The 16,539-nt window shown below is 41.0% G+C and overlaps 1 protein-coding gene across 1 annotated transcript in view; it reads right to left on the minus strand.

Annotated features, from left to right (window-relative positions):
• Positions 1-313: 313 nt before the first annotated feature.
• The window catches only part of CNOT6L (CCR4-NOT transcription complex subunit 6 like), a 48,289-nt gene continuing 32,063 nt past the window's right edge, over positions 314-16,539 (minus strand). Inside the window, exons 4-12 of the mRNA XM_087962758.1 lie at positions 15,811-15,896; positions 13,447-13,536; positions 13,095-13,163; positions 10,604-10,761; positions 8,433-8,587; positions 7,776-7,927; positions 5,796-6,023; positions 4,406-4,608; positions 314-2,805 (exon numbers count right to left, since the gene is read on the minus strand). Coding sequence (XP_087818884.1) covers positions 2,593-2,805; positions 4,406-4,608; positions 5,796-6,023; positions 7,776-7,927; positions 8,433-8,587; positions 10,604-10,761; positions 13,095-13,163; positions 13,447-13,536; positions 15,811-15,896 — 1,354 coding nt within the window. The 3' untranslated portion in view covers positions 314-2,592. The remainder of the gene's footprint in view (positions 2,806-4,405; positions 4,609-5,795; positions 6,024-7,775; positions 7,928-8,432; positions 8,588-10,603; positions 10,762-13,094; positions 13,164-13,446; positions 13,537-15,810; positions 15,897-16,539) is intronic.

Consider the following 16,539-nt stretch of genomic DNA (forward strand, 5'->3'; position numbering starts at 1 on the left):
GGACGACTGGGCCTATGAAAGGAATATTGCTCTGATTAATATTTCTTTCCTTCTACTACGTAATGCAGCAAGTTGCAATTGATGGAGACAAATTCCTTTTGAAAGTGGATTGCGTTCTTCAGTAGTTTGTTCAGCTCCATTTCCATCCCGCTTACAAGCATGAGAAAACAGTTCGGAGCCCGATCTGATTTTCCCTTTTGTTGTTTCAGACACAGTTAGCCAAACAGAAAGGAGAGCAGGGAAGGAGATACCTTAAAGGCTACCGTCTGCAGAAACGATGGTTCCTTAGGATTTAAAATTAACTACTTGACTCTTTATTTTCCTTTTCCTTTTTTTTTTTTTAGCGTATTCATGAGACAAATATAGCTCCTTTAAAAATTTTCATTCACATAATGGAAATCTCATTTATTAAAAATATCACTTTTTTTTTCAGATTAGAAATAGTAAAGTGCATGAAAAGTTTAAAATATAAGCTTAAGGAATCTTGTGTAGCAGCAAGCAGAAATACCCAAAAACATAAAAACAAATTTGCCATTGTTGCTGCTGTTGAAAAATTAACTGTAATTCTATCCACTAAGGCAGGAGTGGGTTGTGGACTTCAACTCCCAGAATTCCCGAGGCATGCTGGCTCAGGAATTCTGGGAGTTGAAACCCATAAGTCATAAAAGGGGCATCGTTTCCCCATTCTTGCACTTAGGACTTAACTGCTAAATGTTTTTCTTCTGCTGATACGGCTAGGTGCAAGGGATCAAAATAAGCAAGATGGAAGATGCACCACCTTTCCAAGGGGCATGCACCCACCACCTTGCTTGCTTAGTACCCCTTCTTTGTACTGGAACAGCCAAGCCCTAATATTTTGCTCAAGCCCATCACAATAGCAGTTGTCCTGAGTGGATAAAATCCCTCACCTCTCACTTAAAGAGATGGCATTAAAAGAATTGTTTTTTTCCACCCTCCAGAAAAAAAAAGAGAAAGTTTTTAAAATGGCCACCAGAAGCAAACATGCACGCGAGGATGCTTAAGGTTTCTTGAAGAAAGAAAAATAACAGCTGGGAACAAACAAGCAGGTTCCCTTTTAAAAACAAACAAACCAACCCAAATTGATAGAAGAAGAAGAAGAAGAAAAGAAACAACAACAAAAATAGAATTAAAAACATGACATGGCTATTTGGCGACTAGGGTTCAGAAAAAAAAAGGGGGCAGGGGAAATGCTGAGGGAATAGTTAGGTGAACATTATTCTCACTTTCGTATTGACACAAAAAATTGCACCGAGGAAAAAAATTGCTTGTTCTACCTGAAAGAGGCTAAAACTAAACATCTATCTCCCACTTCACTTCTACTAACATTTTTTAACCTTAAAAGGGCAATGGAAGGGCTTTATAATTTACAAAATATATTTTTTTTAAAAGGATTGTGTTTGGGTCGGAATCTCTTTGTATATGGTGGACATTTAGCAGAGGAATTCTCATCGCTGATTTTAAATGCAGGATTCAACAATTAATTGGATGTCCTCAATTATAGTGGGTTCCTTCTCGCTCATCTGCCTCGCTACTTGTGTTTCTCTGAATTTTGTAATTTGGGGTTTCCTTCAAGTAAAAGACAGATGCTATCTTACTTTTCGGGTAGAGAACATGGCTTCAAGCCAGAGGTTCAGACTCATCCTTGCCTCTTAGTGCAACAGAGGTGATTCTGTGAATTTTAGACCGGAGCATGCAAGCTTTTATAGTTCAGAAATGGAGGTGGTACAGCAAGGCAGAACACCCTGGTGACTTAGTGCCAGATGCAATCAGGTATTCATGGAAAAGCTTTCTCCAGCATAGAGCCACTTTTTTTTTTTAATGGCAGGAAGACTAACATGTTGCAACTTTGCCAGCTCAATGGGAAGTGAACAAATTTGAACTCAGAATCAACATTAAAAACAGTTAAGTGCTATTTCCAATGATCTACAAATTCCCTACAGCAATGTTTCTTAACCTTGGAAATTTTAAGGTGTGTGGACATCAATTCTGGAAGTTAAAGTCTACACATCTTTAAATTCCCAAGATTGAGAAACACTGCCCTACAGGGCCAATACAGGTTTCTAATCTAGAGGAATTTTTTTTTTAAAAAAACCGAGTGATTTGGGAGCAGGGGGAAGGACTCATCTGGCTATGACTGATAAAAGATTGGGGGGAGGAATACAAAACTTTTAGCTATGGATGTATACATGTAAGCAAATCCCTCCTTTCTGATTTGACCGTTAAGGCAGCTCTGTTAAAACATGTAAAGCCCGCTGCCTTTTCTCGGTATATACTTTGTGTCTGTACCTTCAGAACAAAACCAAAAGAAAAAAAAGAAAAAAACCCAACCCCATTGAAAAAGGGAACAAACAACAACTTTGGTTCCAGCCCTAGTGCCAAGTGGTACCAATATGCACCGAAAAGAAATGTGCAAAATTGTACTGTCAACACACACGAAAAACAGAAAGGAGCATGAAGCAACAGCTATGAAAAGGTTGGCCATACTTCACTCCTACAGACTTTGATTTACAACTGTACAAGTTCATAAACAGATGAACGGGGTGGGGTGCCTGCCCTCCAGAAAGAGCAGCACTACCTCCTGTTTGGCAAATGGATGCCGTTGACGGGAGGCAGGAACAGAGGGTGGAGCTCAAGCTGAGTCAACAGGGAGAAGTGGTCGGAAGGGATGTGAGGGTGCGGGCACCCCGTGATGTTGTTCTCAACCAGCCAGTGAGGATCCAAAGGCCCCAGGACACCAAGCACATTCATGTGAGTGTTGGAATAAAAAATATAGTCAATTACACCCTAGAGAGGGAGAGAGAGAGGGGGGAGAGGGGGAGAAAGTATAAATACAGACAGAAAAACACAAACCTGCCAATACATTACATTATGTCCCCCTCTAAAGAAAGAAGTTCCTTTTTAGCCCTTAAATATTAAGGCAGGTGAAATGGGTGGTTTCAGATTGACAATCTTGCTTATACTTCGATCAACTTATCAGGGAGGGATATAAACTCTCCACTGGCTTGGTTTAATTACCCAGAGGTAATAAAATGACGGTTTATTGTTACAAGCAGTAAAAATGGTAACTGCATGAAACATGAAGGTCGCATTGGCATCTGTACAGTTAAGTCTTCAACTTATGATTGTAACTGAGCTCAGAATTATGGTTGTTAAGTCATGGAGGTTAAGTGTATGTGACTGAACCCAATTTTATGACCTCTTTTTTTTGCAACAGTTGTTGAGTGAGCCTGTTTCCTTCAAAGGGCATTTTTGTAAGAATCTGGAATTAAATGCTGGAAACTGGCAGAAAACACCAAAGGTTTGTGGGATGCTGCAAATGGCTGTAAATACAAGCTGGTTGCCAAGCACCCAAAATGTGATCACATGACTATGGTGTGTTTATGCAGCCATTGGAATTCTGGAACTGGGTTGTAAGTAGATCTGGGAGGATCTGTTGTATCTGTGAATGGGTTGTTAAGCAACTGTTTGTTTAACAAGGAAGCATGTGGTTGTCTCCTTTAGTTAAATTAGACCAGGGATCTCCAAACATGGCAACTTTTAAGACTTGTGGACTTCAACTCCCAAAATTCCTTGGCCAACCAGGATGATTAAGGGACTGGAGACTAAAACATATGAAGAACAGTTACAGGAACTCGGCATGGCTAGTCTAGTAAAGAGAAGGACCAGGGGATACAGGAGAGCAGTCTTCCAATATTTGAGTGGCTGCCACAAAGAGGAAGGGGTCAAGCTATTTTCTAAAGCGCATGTAGGCTAGACAAGGAATAATGGATGGAAACTGAACAAGGAGAGATTTAACCTGGAAACAAGGAGAAACTTTCTGACAGTGAGAACAATCAACCCATGGAACAGAAGTTGCCCTCGGGAGTTGTTGGGAGCACCATCACTTGAGACTTTCAAGAAGATATTGGACTGCCATTTGTCAGGAATGGTGTAGGGTTTCCCGCTTGGAGGGGGGGTTGGACTAGATGACCTACAAGGTCCCTTCCAACTCTGATTATCTGTTATCTGTTAGGGAATTCTGGGAGTTGAAGTCCACAAGTCTTACAAGTTATCATGTTTGGAGATCCCTGGATTAGACTGTAAGCCAATCAGAGTCCTGCAGAATTCAGTCACTGGAGATTTAGGAGCCCAGCTCTACTCATCATGAGCTTAATGTGAAAAGAGAACTTGCAACAATGAACCGACCTTTCAAAACATCAGACTGAAAGTTCTGATCCAGAATTTACATCTCCTTTTAAATATGGTGGCAAATGTGGAACACCTATACAAATTTATGGGCAGTCATCCTTTTCCCACCTGGGAATTCACAAACCACCTTGGATGGTATGGTGCAGGTTTCACAGTTCTTTGGGGATTCTTTCTTTTTTAACCACACCGCACTTACCTTGAAATCAAAAGTGTAATTAGTGTAAGGCATCAAGTTGTTTTCATAGGCGCTCTTGAGTTGGAAACCATGGGTGATTCTTCCTTCAGAAGCCCCATTTTTTCCATTGCCACTGAAGTTCATGAGACACTCATTGTAACGCAGCTCCTTGAAGTCTTTGTGGTTGTCGGCCACTATTCCATTGCTTAAGTATTCCACAACACCTGGTTTGAATAACCAACAGTTGAGAGACCGAATTGCACCATTAACTCTTCAACGTTTATTGTGCAACAGCACAAGAACTATTTCTTTTTCCTTAGACAATTATAAACATTTACAAAAATTTATTATTCAGTAGTTAGAGCCACAATTGTTACTGAAGACCCACTAACTGGATTTATTGCACTGGAATTAGAAAGTTGCTTAATGTCCTACCACATTCTTGTTTATGGATAAAAATAACTGGTACACCAAATGAGAAATTATTAGTTTGACCAAGGACTTGCGCCTATTCACTCAGGTCAGGCTACTCCAAAAATCTCTGCCAATATTAAAATACTAATCTATATAATCTGAGAAATATGCCAGACAAAGCATAACTTTGAGAAGGGAAGCCACGCTGTTTTGAGAACACAGATCAGAATTTAATTGGGAAGTTGCAATCCTGTGTTCACTGCACAGGAGAAAGTAAACTTCCAAAGAAATTTGGGTGTGCATCTCAATACTGAGAACATTTCAACATTTTCTCCACAGCTGACCTGGTTCAATTTAGGCTGCCTTTTTCCAATTACTCTTTTATTTATCTAATTGAAACCTCATTTTTCTACTTTGGCAAAAGCCGGAGTGGCTAATAGTCATGCAATCATTCTGCATTTATTTTGGCAGAAATGCATTTTCTAGCATGCTCCTCTCTCCAAGAAAATTCGGACACTCTTATATACATATTCCAAGCATGTTCTTAATCAAAATATCGCAACAACCTTATTAATTTATCAGATATTCTCTAGATATTAATTTTAATCTCAAAATCAATGCTTAGATCCATTTCTTTTACTCAAAACAATTGCATTCACTAATAAAACCCCATTTTCAAATTTAATCAACTTTAATCATGTAGAGGCACATTTTTAAAAACTTTGAGATAAAGAAAAATAGATGCCATTATTGCTTGATCTATTTTGTTCTTTGTTACCTAAAAGGCAGCTTCTGGGAAAAAAAAAATCAAAGTAGGCATAAAATATATGATCTTTTAATTCCCTCTCACTTAAGTAACAATCATAATTAAACATAGTGTCTTAAATGCTGAAAATGGTTCTTCTAAGAATATATTTAAGTTTTGCACAAAGATTAAAATTATTCTTGAAAAATATGTGGATCAACTCCAAAGTCAAGGCAACTGCTTCCAAATTACCTGAATCAGGCAGTGAGTTGAGATCTGCACACAGCACCAGAGGAATGGAATTTGTGTCTGCCGTTGGGCTTCCAGGCCGACCAGAGGTTTTCTCAAGGATATTTTTAAGTTCAGAGACAAACATCATCGTCTGAACAAGCTTTACGTCCGAATATTCAGGGTCCCAATGCATATGAGCATTTGCTATTATAAGCAGCTGGCTGTCCATTGCATGAAGTGGTTTCATACCTAAGATCAAAGCACAGTTGTCAAAATTAAATCAATTCATCCCGAGATACGGAATTGCATTTGTGCGTCTTTTGTGCACTGTAACTTTTATGGGTTCAAGATTTGCAATGAGTGTTACCTTCAGAGCTAGATGAGGCACTTACAAATCAGGTTGCGTTTGTAACACAATCTATTTCTCCCCTACTGCCTATTTTGACACAACACACCTACCTCCATGAACACAAAGTGGATACAGGCATGATATGATGCGCAGGGGCATCATACTGGACCTGCCTTCCCCACTTGGTGGCATATGACCCACACCCAAAATCATCAGGTCCCCCAAAGAAATATATCCTCCTGGCCAGAAGCAGAGAGGGGCCATCCATCTGGCCTGTTTCATGAGAGTTCCTTGGCTTCTCAGGTGCCGTTTTAGCAGTGGATTCACCAGGTGTCTTGGCATGGGCAGAGAAATAAGTCCTCTGCCTAGCGCTGATGAGAATGAAACCAAGCTGTGAGGCAGAAGAGAAGGAGGAGGAAATGGTGACTGTGGGACAGCCAACTGCTGCTCTAATGTGCCCTAGCAGGGTCTGCCCTGTAACTCCAATTAACAATAATCATGGGCCCACCTAGATTATCAGGAAGGTTAATACAGAACTGTTTTCCCATCTGAATTCTCCGGTCATTCCACATTAATGTTACAAAGGATATCACCCCTCTTCTTCCAAGCCCAATTTAGAATTCTGAAAAGACATGGATAATGATTTCTCCTGCTTCCTGACTGTGATGAGCGGATCTTCTCCCCTGGAAGCTGTCTTAGCAAAGCCCTGGGTAAAGTCAATGTCCAACCTGCCACAGCTTAAGCTTCTAAGTAAATAGGATCTTTGGCTCCATTTGTTAAGAAAGGTATAATTTTATTAAAGGCCAAGTATAAAGCAATAAGGCAAAGCCAGAACTGAGAATTTGCCTCCAAAATCACTAAGTTCTACTTTCCCATCTGTCTGCCTCTCGCTGCCCACCAACCAAGTTCCTGCAAGATGTTTCCATAATGGTCAATCTGAGCCCAGGTTGGTATGCGGCTCCCTCCTTCTTCCAGTTGGGTGACCTTGGAGCAGCTTGCCAAGGTGGCACGGTTCCTCCCCCCCCCCTCAAGCGTCCCCCTCCCATCTCATGCTTTGTCAGTTTCACTTAAGCTAAGTAGGGCTGTTTGCTACATAAAGAGAGCCAGTTTGGTGCAGTTACTTAAGGCACTAGGTTAGAAACCAAGAGACCACGGTGTCCAGTTCTGCCTTAGATGTGAAGCTATCTGGGTGAATGGACCAGTCCCCCCACCCCACCCACCCACCCTCTCCCTCCCTCCCTCCCTCCCTCTTCCCCCCCACCTCTGTCCTAGAAGGAGAGAGCAGTCACAAAGCACTTCTACAATCTTCCTATGAAAGTTGCAGGGGCTTGTCCAAGCAGACATCGTGAATCAAGACTGACTCACAGGCAGAGCCCCGCCCGTCTCCAAATTACACAGCTGGTCATGTAATTTCCCGATTCTAGACTAGCTTCACGACACAGAAGCCTAGAATGACTTTAGGCCAGTCACCCTCTCCCAGTCCACCAGGGTTGCTGTTACGATGGTGGCAGGAATGGTGGTGGTTGGGGAGATGGAGACCCACATGAAGCCAAACTCAAACGCTTAAGAGAAAAGCTAAGCTGTAAATATAACAAATAAAATCCAGCCTGCAAACCGTCCTCATTTGGGGGATGAAAACACCAAACACCAACCTGCCACGAACAGTTCCTTGTGCACCTCTAACACCACCGCAACTCCGATGTTGTCCTTTGTCATAACTCGGTTCAGCATAGCTTCGGACCCTTCTGAGTTGGCCATCGCCACTTGGTTGAACTCAACCGTGTGCTTCTGCACCAGTGTGAACCTGGAACCAAAACCAACATCCCTGCATAAATCACCAATTGAAAAGAGAGAGAGAAAGAAACAAATCTATACTGACTCTTGTTTCTAAAGGGGAAAATATAAAGAAAAGCACTGACTTCCCACTCCTTTTGGCGCAGTAGAATAAGAATAATTGTATAATAACATACCACCTCAACTTTTTACTTTTATATAATAATATATTTCTATAACAACAAACCTAACAACATACCAAATCCTCTTCTATTTTTCCATTGTTTTCATTTTTCTTTGTGTTTCTTTATTTTACATTTTGATAAAGATCTGGAAAAGGGGCTGTTATTTGTAAGAAATGGGAAAAAAATAAAAGTGACTACCAAGAATTCTAAGCGCCCCCCTTCAGCATTTTTTTATATGGATGTGGTGATTTCAGAACTGCTGCATGTATGGCCAGAACAGATACTGATTTGGGAACGAACAGGGCTGCTTTGCACACTCAAGCCGCAAACACGGAGGAATGAATCTCTTACTTTTCTGTTTTGAAGAATATTGCACAACCATCCACATGTTTTCGCTCCTGCTCCGACATGATTTTGGCACGTGACTTCGAAGAAAAAAATCCATCATATCCACGCTCTTTTAATGCTGGCAGAAAGAGGGTGAAGTATTGCTCAGTTTCTACTTCCTGGAAGTGAAGAAGGCAGGGTTACTGGTGCACAAGAGAGAGCTGTGCAAAAAAAGCAGCGACTTTGGCTTCTCCTTGCTTCTCAAATCCCCTACGCTGGAAGGTAGAGAATCTACAGAAAGGAATGTCTGTGGAGATTCTCAAGTCCTCCAGGTCACGGTTGTCCCCACTATGGGTTGGGACAACCATGACAGTTAGAGATGAAGAAGCTTCTTGGATGAGAAGCGAAATATGTCTTCAAGGGAAAACAAGGAAGTCCAGTTGCCTCTTGAAAAAAAACACCTTTGGGACTACAGAAAGGACATCTCATGTTACTCACAGCAACAAAGCAAAGAACCTTTGGAGGCAGATTCACTTAATGAATGCATGTTTCACTTAACAGCCATGTTAAAAATGGCCATAAAGTCAAGTCTGGTCATGTGGTGACTCCCTTAAATTCTGGTTCCCTCTGTAGTTGAGGACTGCCTGTAACAGAACGTTACAAATGTGAATCTACCTCTCTTACTTCCTGTGCATTAGAGAGGGCTTGCCTGAGATATTCACTGAAACCTATTTGATTGATGCCTCGGGAGTTATTTTCCCTCCTATCCTTCAAAGGTATTTCCAAAACTCTCTGTAGAAGAAGGAACCCAACAAATGGCCACCATGATGCTCCAAAGATGCTTACAAGTGGTTAAGACACCAGGAGACTGTGAGTTCTGGTCCCGACTTAGGTAACAGCACTCCGTGAGGTCATGCTGGCCACATGACCATGGAAACATCTTTGGACAGCCCTGGCTCAATGGCCCTTGAAATGAAGATCAGCACTGCCCCCTACAGTAGGCAACGACCAGCGCAGGGATCCCCACTACCGGACCTTGAGACAACTGGAACCGGGCCGTGGAAGTGGCGGGCGAGTGTGTGCATGCATCCCCTCTTGCACAAGAAGTAGGCAAGCACATGCACGCGTGCTCCATTTGCACAAGCTCAAACGGAGCTGCGCACATGTGCTTGCCGACTACTCACACCATCCCCTCTCCCCATCCACACCGATCCACAAAGATGGAAAGATTGGGGAACTCTGGACTAGCAGAGTAAAATCGGCAGGGATTCCTTTACCTCTACCTTAGGCAAGGGTAGACATCACCTTAGGGTAGACATCACCTCCCAGGATTTTCAGCCAGCATGAGCTGAAGTCCACACATCTTAAAGTTTGAAAAATATCCAAGGAAAGAAGTCTAGACCAGGGGTGTCAAACTCAATTTAACTGAGGGCTGCATCAAGGTTGTGTTTAACCTTGGGGGGCGTGGCCAGCTCGTGTCGGGGCGCCTGTGGTGGTCCGAGCACTCTGCCAGGGAAAACATGCTCCCGAGCTCCGTTTTCGGTTGCAACAGAACCCTCTGCCAGAGGAAAAAGGAGCTTGGGAGTGCTACCCGCGGCCCTCCCGAGCTCCATTTTCGCTGGCAGAGGCACCGCGGGATGGTCCTTTGCTGTTTCCAGGGCAGCCCTGCGGGCCAGATTTAAGCACCCTGCGCACCAGATTCAGCCCCCAGGCCTTGAGTAGGACACCCCTGGTCTAGACCCACCAAAAATCAGTGTACTGTAATATTTAAGGTGATGGAGAACAACTGAATAGCACAGAACAGAATAACAGAGTTGGAAGGGACTTTGGAGGTCTTCTAGTCCAACCCCCTGCTCAAGCAGGAAACCTCATACCATTTCAGACAAATGGCCGAGGATACCCAGGTTCAAATCCCCCTTTAATCACAAGCTGTCCCCTGGGTAAAGATGCTCTCCTCCTCTCTGTCCAACCTACCCTCACAAAAGTATGGTGGAGAACAGACTGAAGGAGTGGGTGGAAATGTACACTATCTTTATCTCCTGGAGGAAAGGCATGAAGTAATTCTGCCAAACAGGAATGTTGTCCCTTTCTTCCAAGAAAGAAAATTTTAAAACAATTTTATATTCGTACACAGCTCTTCGGGTGTTTGTGAGTCAGACACTATATTAGAGCAGACCTAATTTAGTTATAATTACCTGAAGACTAATGATATCTGCATCCCAGTTCACAATTTCTTCCATGATTCCCTTTTTTCTATATTCCCAGTTTAAAGCCCAGGAAGGACAGTAGCCGTAAAGCTGTCGGGTAGCGTATTTATCACACAATACATTGTAGCACATGACAGTAAACGAAGCTGGAGAAAAGAAAGCCAATGATGAGAACAGCGCTGAACAATGACGTGTGTCAAGGAATTTTTTTGACAGAATACCTTATTCAGCGCTATGGATATCGACACAGTGACTTGAGAGCTGCCAGTTTTCAAAGAAAGCAAGAGTACCACGTTCTTTAAAATTTTACATGTTAGTTTGGTGTGGCGGTTAAGGCACTGGGCTAGAAACTGCAGTATGGTGAGTTCCAGTCCCGCCTTAGGCATGAAAGCTGGCTGGATGACTTTTGGTTCAGTCATACTCTCTGTCACCTCACAGGGTTGTTGTTGTGGGGAACATAAGAGAAAGGAGCATTGGGTATGTTAGCTTCCCTGAGTTATTTATAAAAATAATAAAGGGGAAATAAATAATAAAATGCAAATAGATTTTTGCTTTTGTATTGCAGTGCTTTCTAGAGTATTAATTAAATGCTGCACTAGGAACCAAAGGTTAATTGCTAAACGCATTATAGGCTGGGGCCAACAGATAATCTCTAATTTCTTAATCCATAGCAATTATGCACTCCTTAGCAGCCTCGCTGAACATCGTGCCACCTGGGTTAACTTTGGTTTCTTAAATAAGCTGTAATTGTCTTTAGGCCATTCTAAAACCAAGCAGCTCACATTAGGGCTCGGTGCAAAACCAACCAGAGAACTTGAAGCTGATGCATATAGTCTTCCCGAGTGGTGCAGTGGCCTAGAGGTGGAAATAATATATATATATATATATATATATATATATATATATATATATATATATATATATATATATATATATATATATATATATATTTGTTTTCTGAGGTTCTCGCGGGTATTTGTATGTGGATCTTTGGTTGTCGGGTTTCTCCGCGTAAGATTGGAAGTATCTAGGCAACGTTTCGATGAAGTCTCATTCATCATCTTCAGGCTTGTGTCTTCCGCTCTGTGGCCTATCGCCTCACAATCAGGAGGCTGTGAGTTTGATCCTAGGTAGAGGCAGATATTTCTCATCTTCTCTGGGATCCCACCCCCACATATATATATATATATATATATATGCAGAACAAAACTCTGCACTGGTGACAGGAAGGGCATCCGGCCATTAAAACCCTAGCTCCATCCAGTTGCCCAGACTCCATTCCGCAAGGGATTATGGGGTCATTAAATGGCGATGATGATGATATAATCTTCCCCAAGTTATAACAGTCAGGTAGTCATTGTTTAATGACCCTAATTGGGAATGGAACGTCTATTGCTAAGTGATACGGTTGTCGGGTGAAACATCATGCGACACCACTTATCAGTCAGTTTAGGTAGTCCTGGCTGCAACCGTTAGGCTTGCCTGTGCTTGCTTCTGCTTCAATAAACCCCCACACCTGCCTATCTGACCTCCATCTCTGCTCTTTGGCCATTCTATGCTCAGGTGTCCTGCATTCAGGTCCACAGCCACGCTGGGCATGTCTCATTAGCAGTGGCAGGAACATGGCAAGGGTCAGCTGGGGTGGTAAAGCCCAGGGCATCAGATTGTAAGGTGACCAGAAAAGCAGAAATAGTGGAGAAAAGGCAGGTGGAGAGAAGTGAAGTACACATTACAATCATAAATGTGGATAGGCTACCAAGCACCCACAATTTTGACTGTGGAGATGCTGCAACGGCCGTAACTTTGAGGCATAAATACCAATTGTTCAGCACCCTTATAACTTCAAGCAGTTGCTGAATAAATGAGCATTCCCCGAGAACTATCTCAATTTGTTATTGATGAAGCTTTTTTCCTTCCCCTTCAGCTTATGCTGTTGCAGCATAAACTCAAGATGCATCATTTGGGTTTCCTGGAGTCCCATTAAGCTTAAGCTCTTCCTGACTGGCGCTATCATCTTTTAAATACTATTTCTGTATTTAGCTTTTTTTTTAAAAAAATTTTTTTTTATTGATTTTACAATTAAAACAAACCAACAACACAGACATAAATGAAAGAGAGAAAAAGAAGGGAGAAGAAAATAGAAAGAAAAAAATAGAAAACAATTAAAAACATTCTCATCTTCAACAGTTTGTAAGACCTCTTTTTTTAATCCTTATTTTATGCCATATACACAAACCTAATCCTTACATATTTCTGTATTTAGCTTTTAACATAGTGCTTAAATGGAGCATGGTCTAAGAACATTCTTATTTTCACTCCTTGATCCTTATTTTAGATGTTCAAGGTACCTTCAGCAACCTAAGATACTTTAAAAAAAAAAAGAAGTATAAGGTCTCTTCTGTAAGCACACCAATGCCTTGAGTTAGTTGGAGCAAAGAGAATACACCTTGCCAATCAAAGATGGCTGAAGTAATAATACCTGAGGGCAGAATTTGGTCTCGCTCTTTTAATGTAATCCATGGCCTTGGAGGCAGCTGCTCTGGATGAACTGAAATAATGATAAAAGTCTGGATGTTAATGAGGGTCACAGTCAGATCCCTTGAACAACTGGAATTTAATGTCATAATCATGCATGATATAAACATGGTACCGACGTGGCACCAAGAAGCCAGTTGTTCTTAGCAAGAGCATTCAGTATAAAATATAGTATGTTCAGAGAGCACAAACATCCCCCTAGGAGGACTTTGAATATAAAATTATTCCCCTAACAAAGCTTATATATTGTAAGTAGGACAGATTGCTGGTATCATTATTAAAAAAAAAAAAGTTACCTGCTAGATTGTCAAGCATGTAGTTCAACAATTTACGTGTCCCATCTGGGTCCTGGTAGAGGCTGAGAATATCTTGTGATAAAGGATTGCCTGAAATCAAAGAAAGATTTTTAAAAGAAATAGCTTCCAAAATATTGTTAAGTTTGAATAAATTAACATTTACTGTAACTACCCTTAATTATCCTTAATCCTTTATCTCGGAAGGTAGGATAACTTGGTGAACTAGCTTTCATTTCTAGAACAAACCAGGAGACATGATAACATTTTCATTCCCAGGGAAATCATAAAGACAGAAGGGAACCAAGAGAATAACAGAAGGGAACTTAGAGATCGTCTAGTCCAACCCCCTGCTTAGGCAGGAAACCCTATACCATTTCAGACAAATGGTTGTCCAATTGCTTCTTAAAAACTTCCAGCGTTGGAGCATTCACAACTTCTGGAGTCAAGTTGTCCCACTGGTTGATTGTTCCAGCTGTCAGGAAATTCCTCCTTAGTTCTAGGTTGCTTCTCTCCTTGCTTAGTTTCCCTCCATTGCTTCTTGTCCTTCCCTCAGGTGCTTTGGAGAATAGCTTGACTCCCTCTTCTTTGGGGCAGCCCCTGAGATACTGGAACACTGCTATCATGTCACCCCTAGCCCATTTTTTCATCAGACTAGACATACCGAGTTCCTGCAACCGTTCTTCGTATGTTTTAGGCTTCAGACCCCTAATCATCTTTGTTGCTCTTCTCTGCACTCTTTTCTAGAGTTTCAACATCTTTTTTACATGGTGGTGACCAAAACTGGATGCAAGTGTGGTCTTAACAAGGCATTATAAAGTAGTACTAAGAGGAAAGCAGGAGTTATTGTGAAATCCATTTTGGTACACAATCAGAAGGACAGTAGGAAAAGATTTTGCCATTGCTCCACAAATGAAGAGGTTTATCTCAAGCTGTATTTATCTGGTTCTGTCTTCTAAATCAGAGCCTTTCTGCTTTTTGTCCTTCATGAAATTTATTTTCTTAATGTTTCGATGAAGTATTTGGAACTGTTTTTTTAAATTCATGGGGCTGGAACTAAAACTATTTGGGGAGAAGTCATCTTTACTAGATGGATGAAAACCACAGGTTTCAATGTTTTCCTATCTTTATCTGCAACTGGAGTTTTCAAAGCATTGTTCAAAGGCAATTCTGTCCTTGAAGACATTCCTCTTGGCTTAGATTCTTTTTTAGGGCTGATAAACAGATCAAAAGCTTTATTAGCACAATAAAACATGCAACTAGGAAACAAAAGCAAAGAATGCTTGTGGGCTTCAAAGAGGCATTCCATTTGCCAACAGCATTTGCTCTTTTAAGGAAAATCTACCTGGCTGATCTTGCTTCTGACAGGAAAATGACTTTAACCTTCCCTGACAGCTCTGCTTGACTCTCTCTAACTGAGATTCATCTCTCTAATTGAGATTAATCTAAGTGTTTCTCGAGTTAACCTTGATTCCTGGAAACTATATGGACACATGTTGAGGTTTGGACAACAATACAGATTTGTAGCGGTTGGTGCAAAAATTCCATAGACAGAACAGCAGAAGTCAATCATATTGAAATAAAAGGCTCCAAACAACTAAAAAAATACCTCAAGACTGATATGAAGTTTATTAATTGACTGCTAAAAGAAGCCCTTCTAACTTGATTTCACTGCCATAATTCCCTAGGTTTGACCAGGCAGGATGGGAGATGATGTTAGAAATACAGAAAGGTTAGATATAAAGAATCAGGCTAAAATATATATAGTGTATGTATATATGTGTGTGTATACACACACACACACGTAGTCCTTGACTTATTACAAGCATCTGTTCAGCAACCATTCAAAGTTACAATGGCACTGGTATGTATGTATGACAGGGATCACCTTTTGTCATCTTCTGACAAGCAAAGCCAGATTCATTTAACAACTGTGTTACTGATTTAACAATGCAGGGATCCACTTAACAACTGGGGCAAGACAGGTCGTAAAATGAGGCAAAACTCACTTAACAACACTCTTGCTTAGCAATGGGAATTTTGGGCTCAATTGCAGTTGTAAGTCAAGGGCAACCCATATTGTCTCCAAGAGGTTAATAGAGGGGTAAGGTCAGACAAAAGGGGAATCAGAGTGAGAACAGAATGGAATAAGGATGGGGATACGATAAGGAATAGGAACAGAACAGGAATAGAAGGAGAATGGGAATAGAATAGTAATAGAATAGAATTGGAAGGGACCTTGGAGGTCTTCTAGTCCAGCCCCCTGCTCAAGTCTCTTCTTAGTCTCTCTTAGTCTCTTCTTAAAAATCTCCAGTGATGGAGCGCCCACTTAAGCACACAAAAATATATTTCTTACTATCCCCTTACCTTTCAGACCTAGGTTTTGTAGCCGGAAGAGCCGTCCAAGTTCATAAGGCAAAACTCGTAACAAATTGTTGTTTAAAAGCAATTCCCTAAAACCAGAGTAAATTATTTAATAAAGGCAGTTTTAAAATAGGTTTTACACATCTGCATTCATTGTGATACTTTTCTAAGTGGTGAGATGGAAACCATGAAGAAAGCATCAGAGCATCTATGTTAAGCCTGCCTTCAAATCAACCATTACTGAGGATAAAGATGTACAGGAAGTGCTGGATTGTTATGTGTACAAACAAAATAACAACTTCTGTTTATGATTTGCTATCACAATGGGTCACTCAAAAGCTGAAGGAAGTCCACAAACGTAGCCAAGGCTATGGGCTTCTGACTAACCTTTATTTCAGATTGAAATAAAAGGATCAGATAAAATAGGACAAAACATTAGAAGAATTCACGTCCAGTTCTTAGAAGATTTTTAAAAAACCAAAAACCTCTGGCCCTAGAACAGTAACTGAGCTTATTTTTTAAGATCATAAACATCCTGACTTGGATGCTTAGAAATTCTTAAAGATTTTGAGCAAGTAGTTTTGCAGATATTAGACTCATTCCAAAGTACATAAAAATGCCAGAATGGCACATTAGAAGAGAAACTATTATCCAAAATAAGAGTCCAATGTTGAGTTTTCTACCATACGTAGCGACATTTATCCATAACTTGAGTCATCCTCCTTCCCCAAT

The sequence above is a fragment of the Notechis scutatus genome, chromosome 4 (assembly GCF_049901735.1).
Source record: "Notechis scutatus isolate UNSWTSFEM ecotype Mainland chromosome 4, rNotScu1.2, whole genome shotgun sequence".
Taxonomy (NCBI): Eukaryota; Metazoa; Chordata; class Lepidosauria; order Squamata; family Elapidae; genus Notechis; species Notechis scutatus.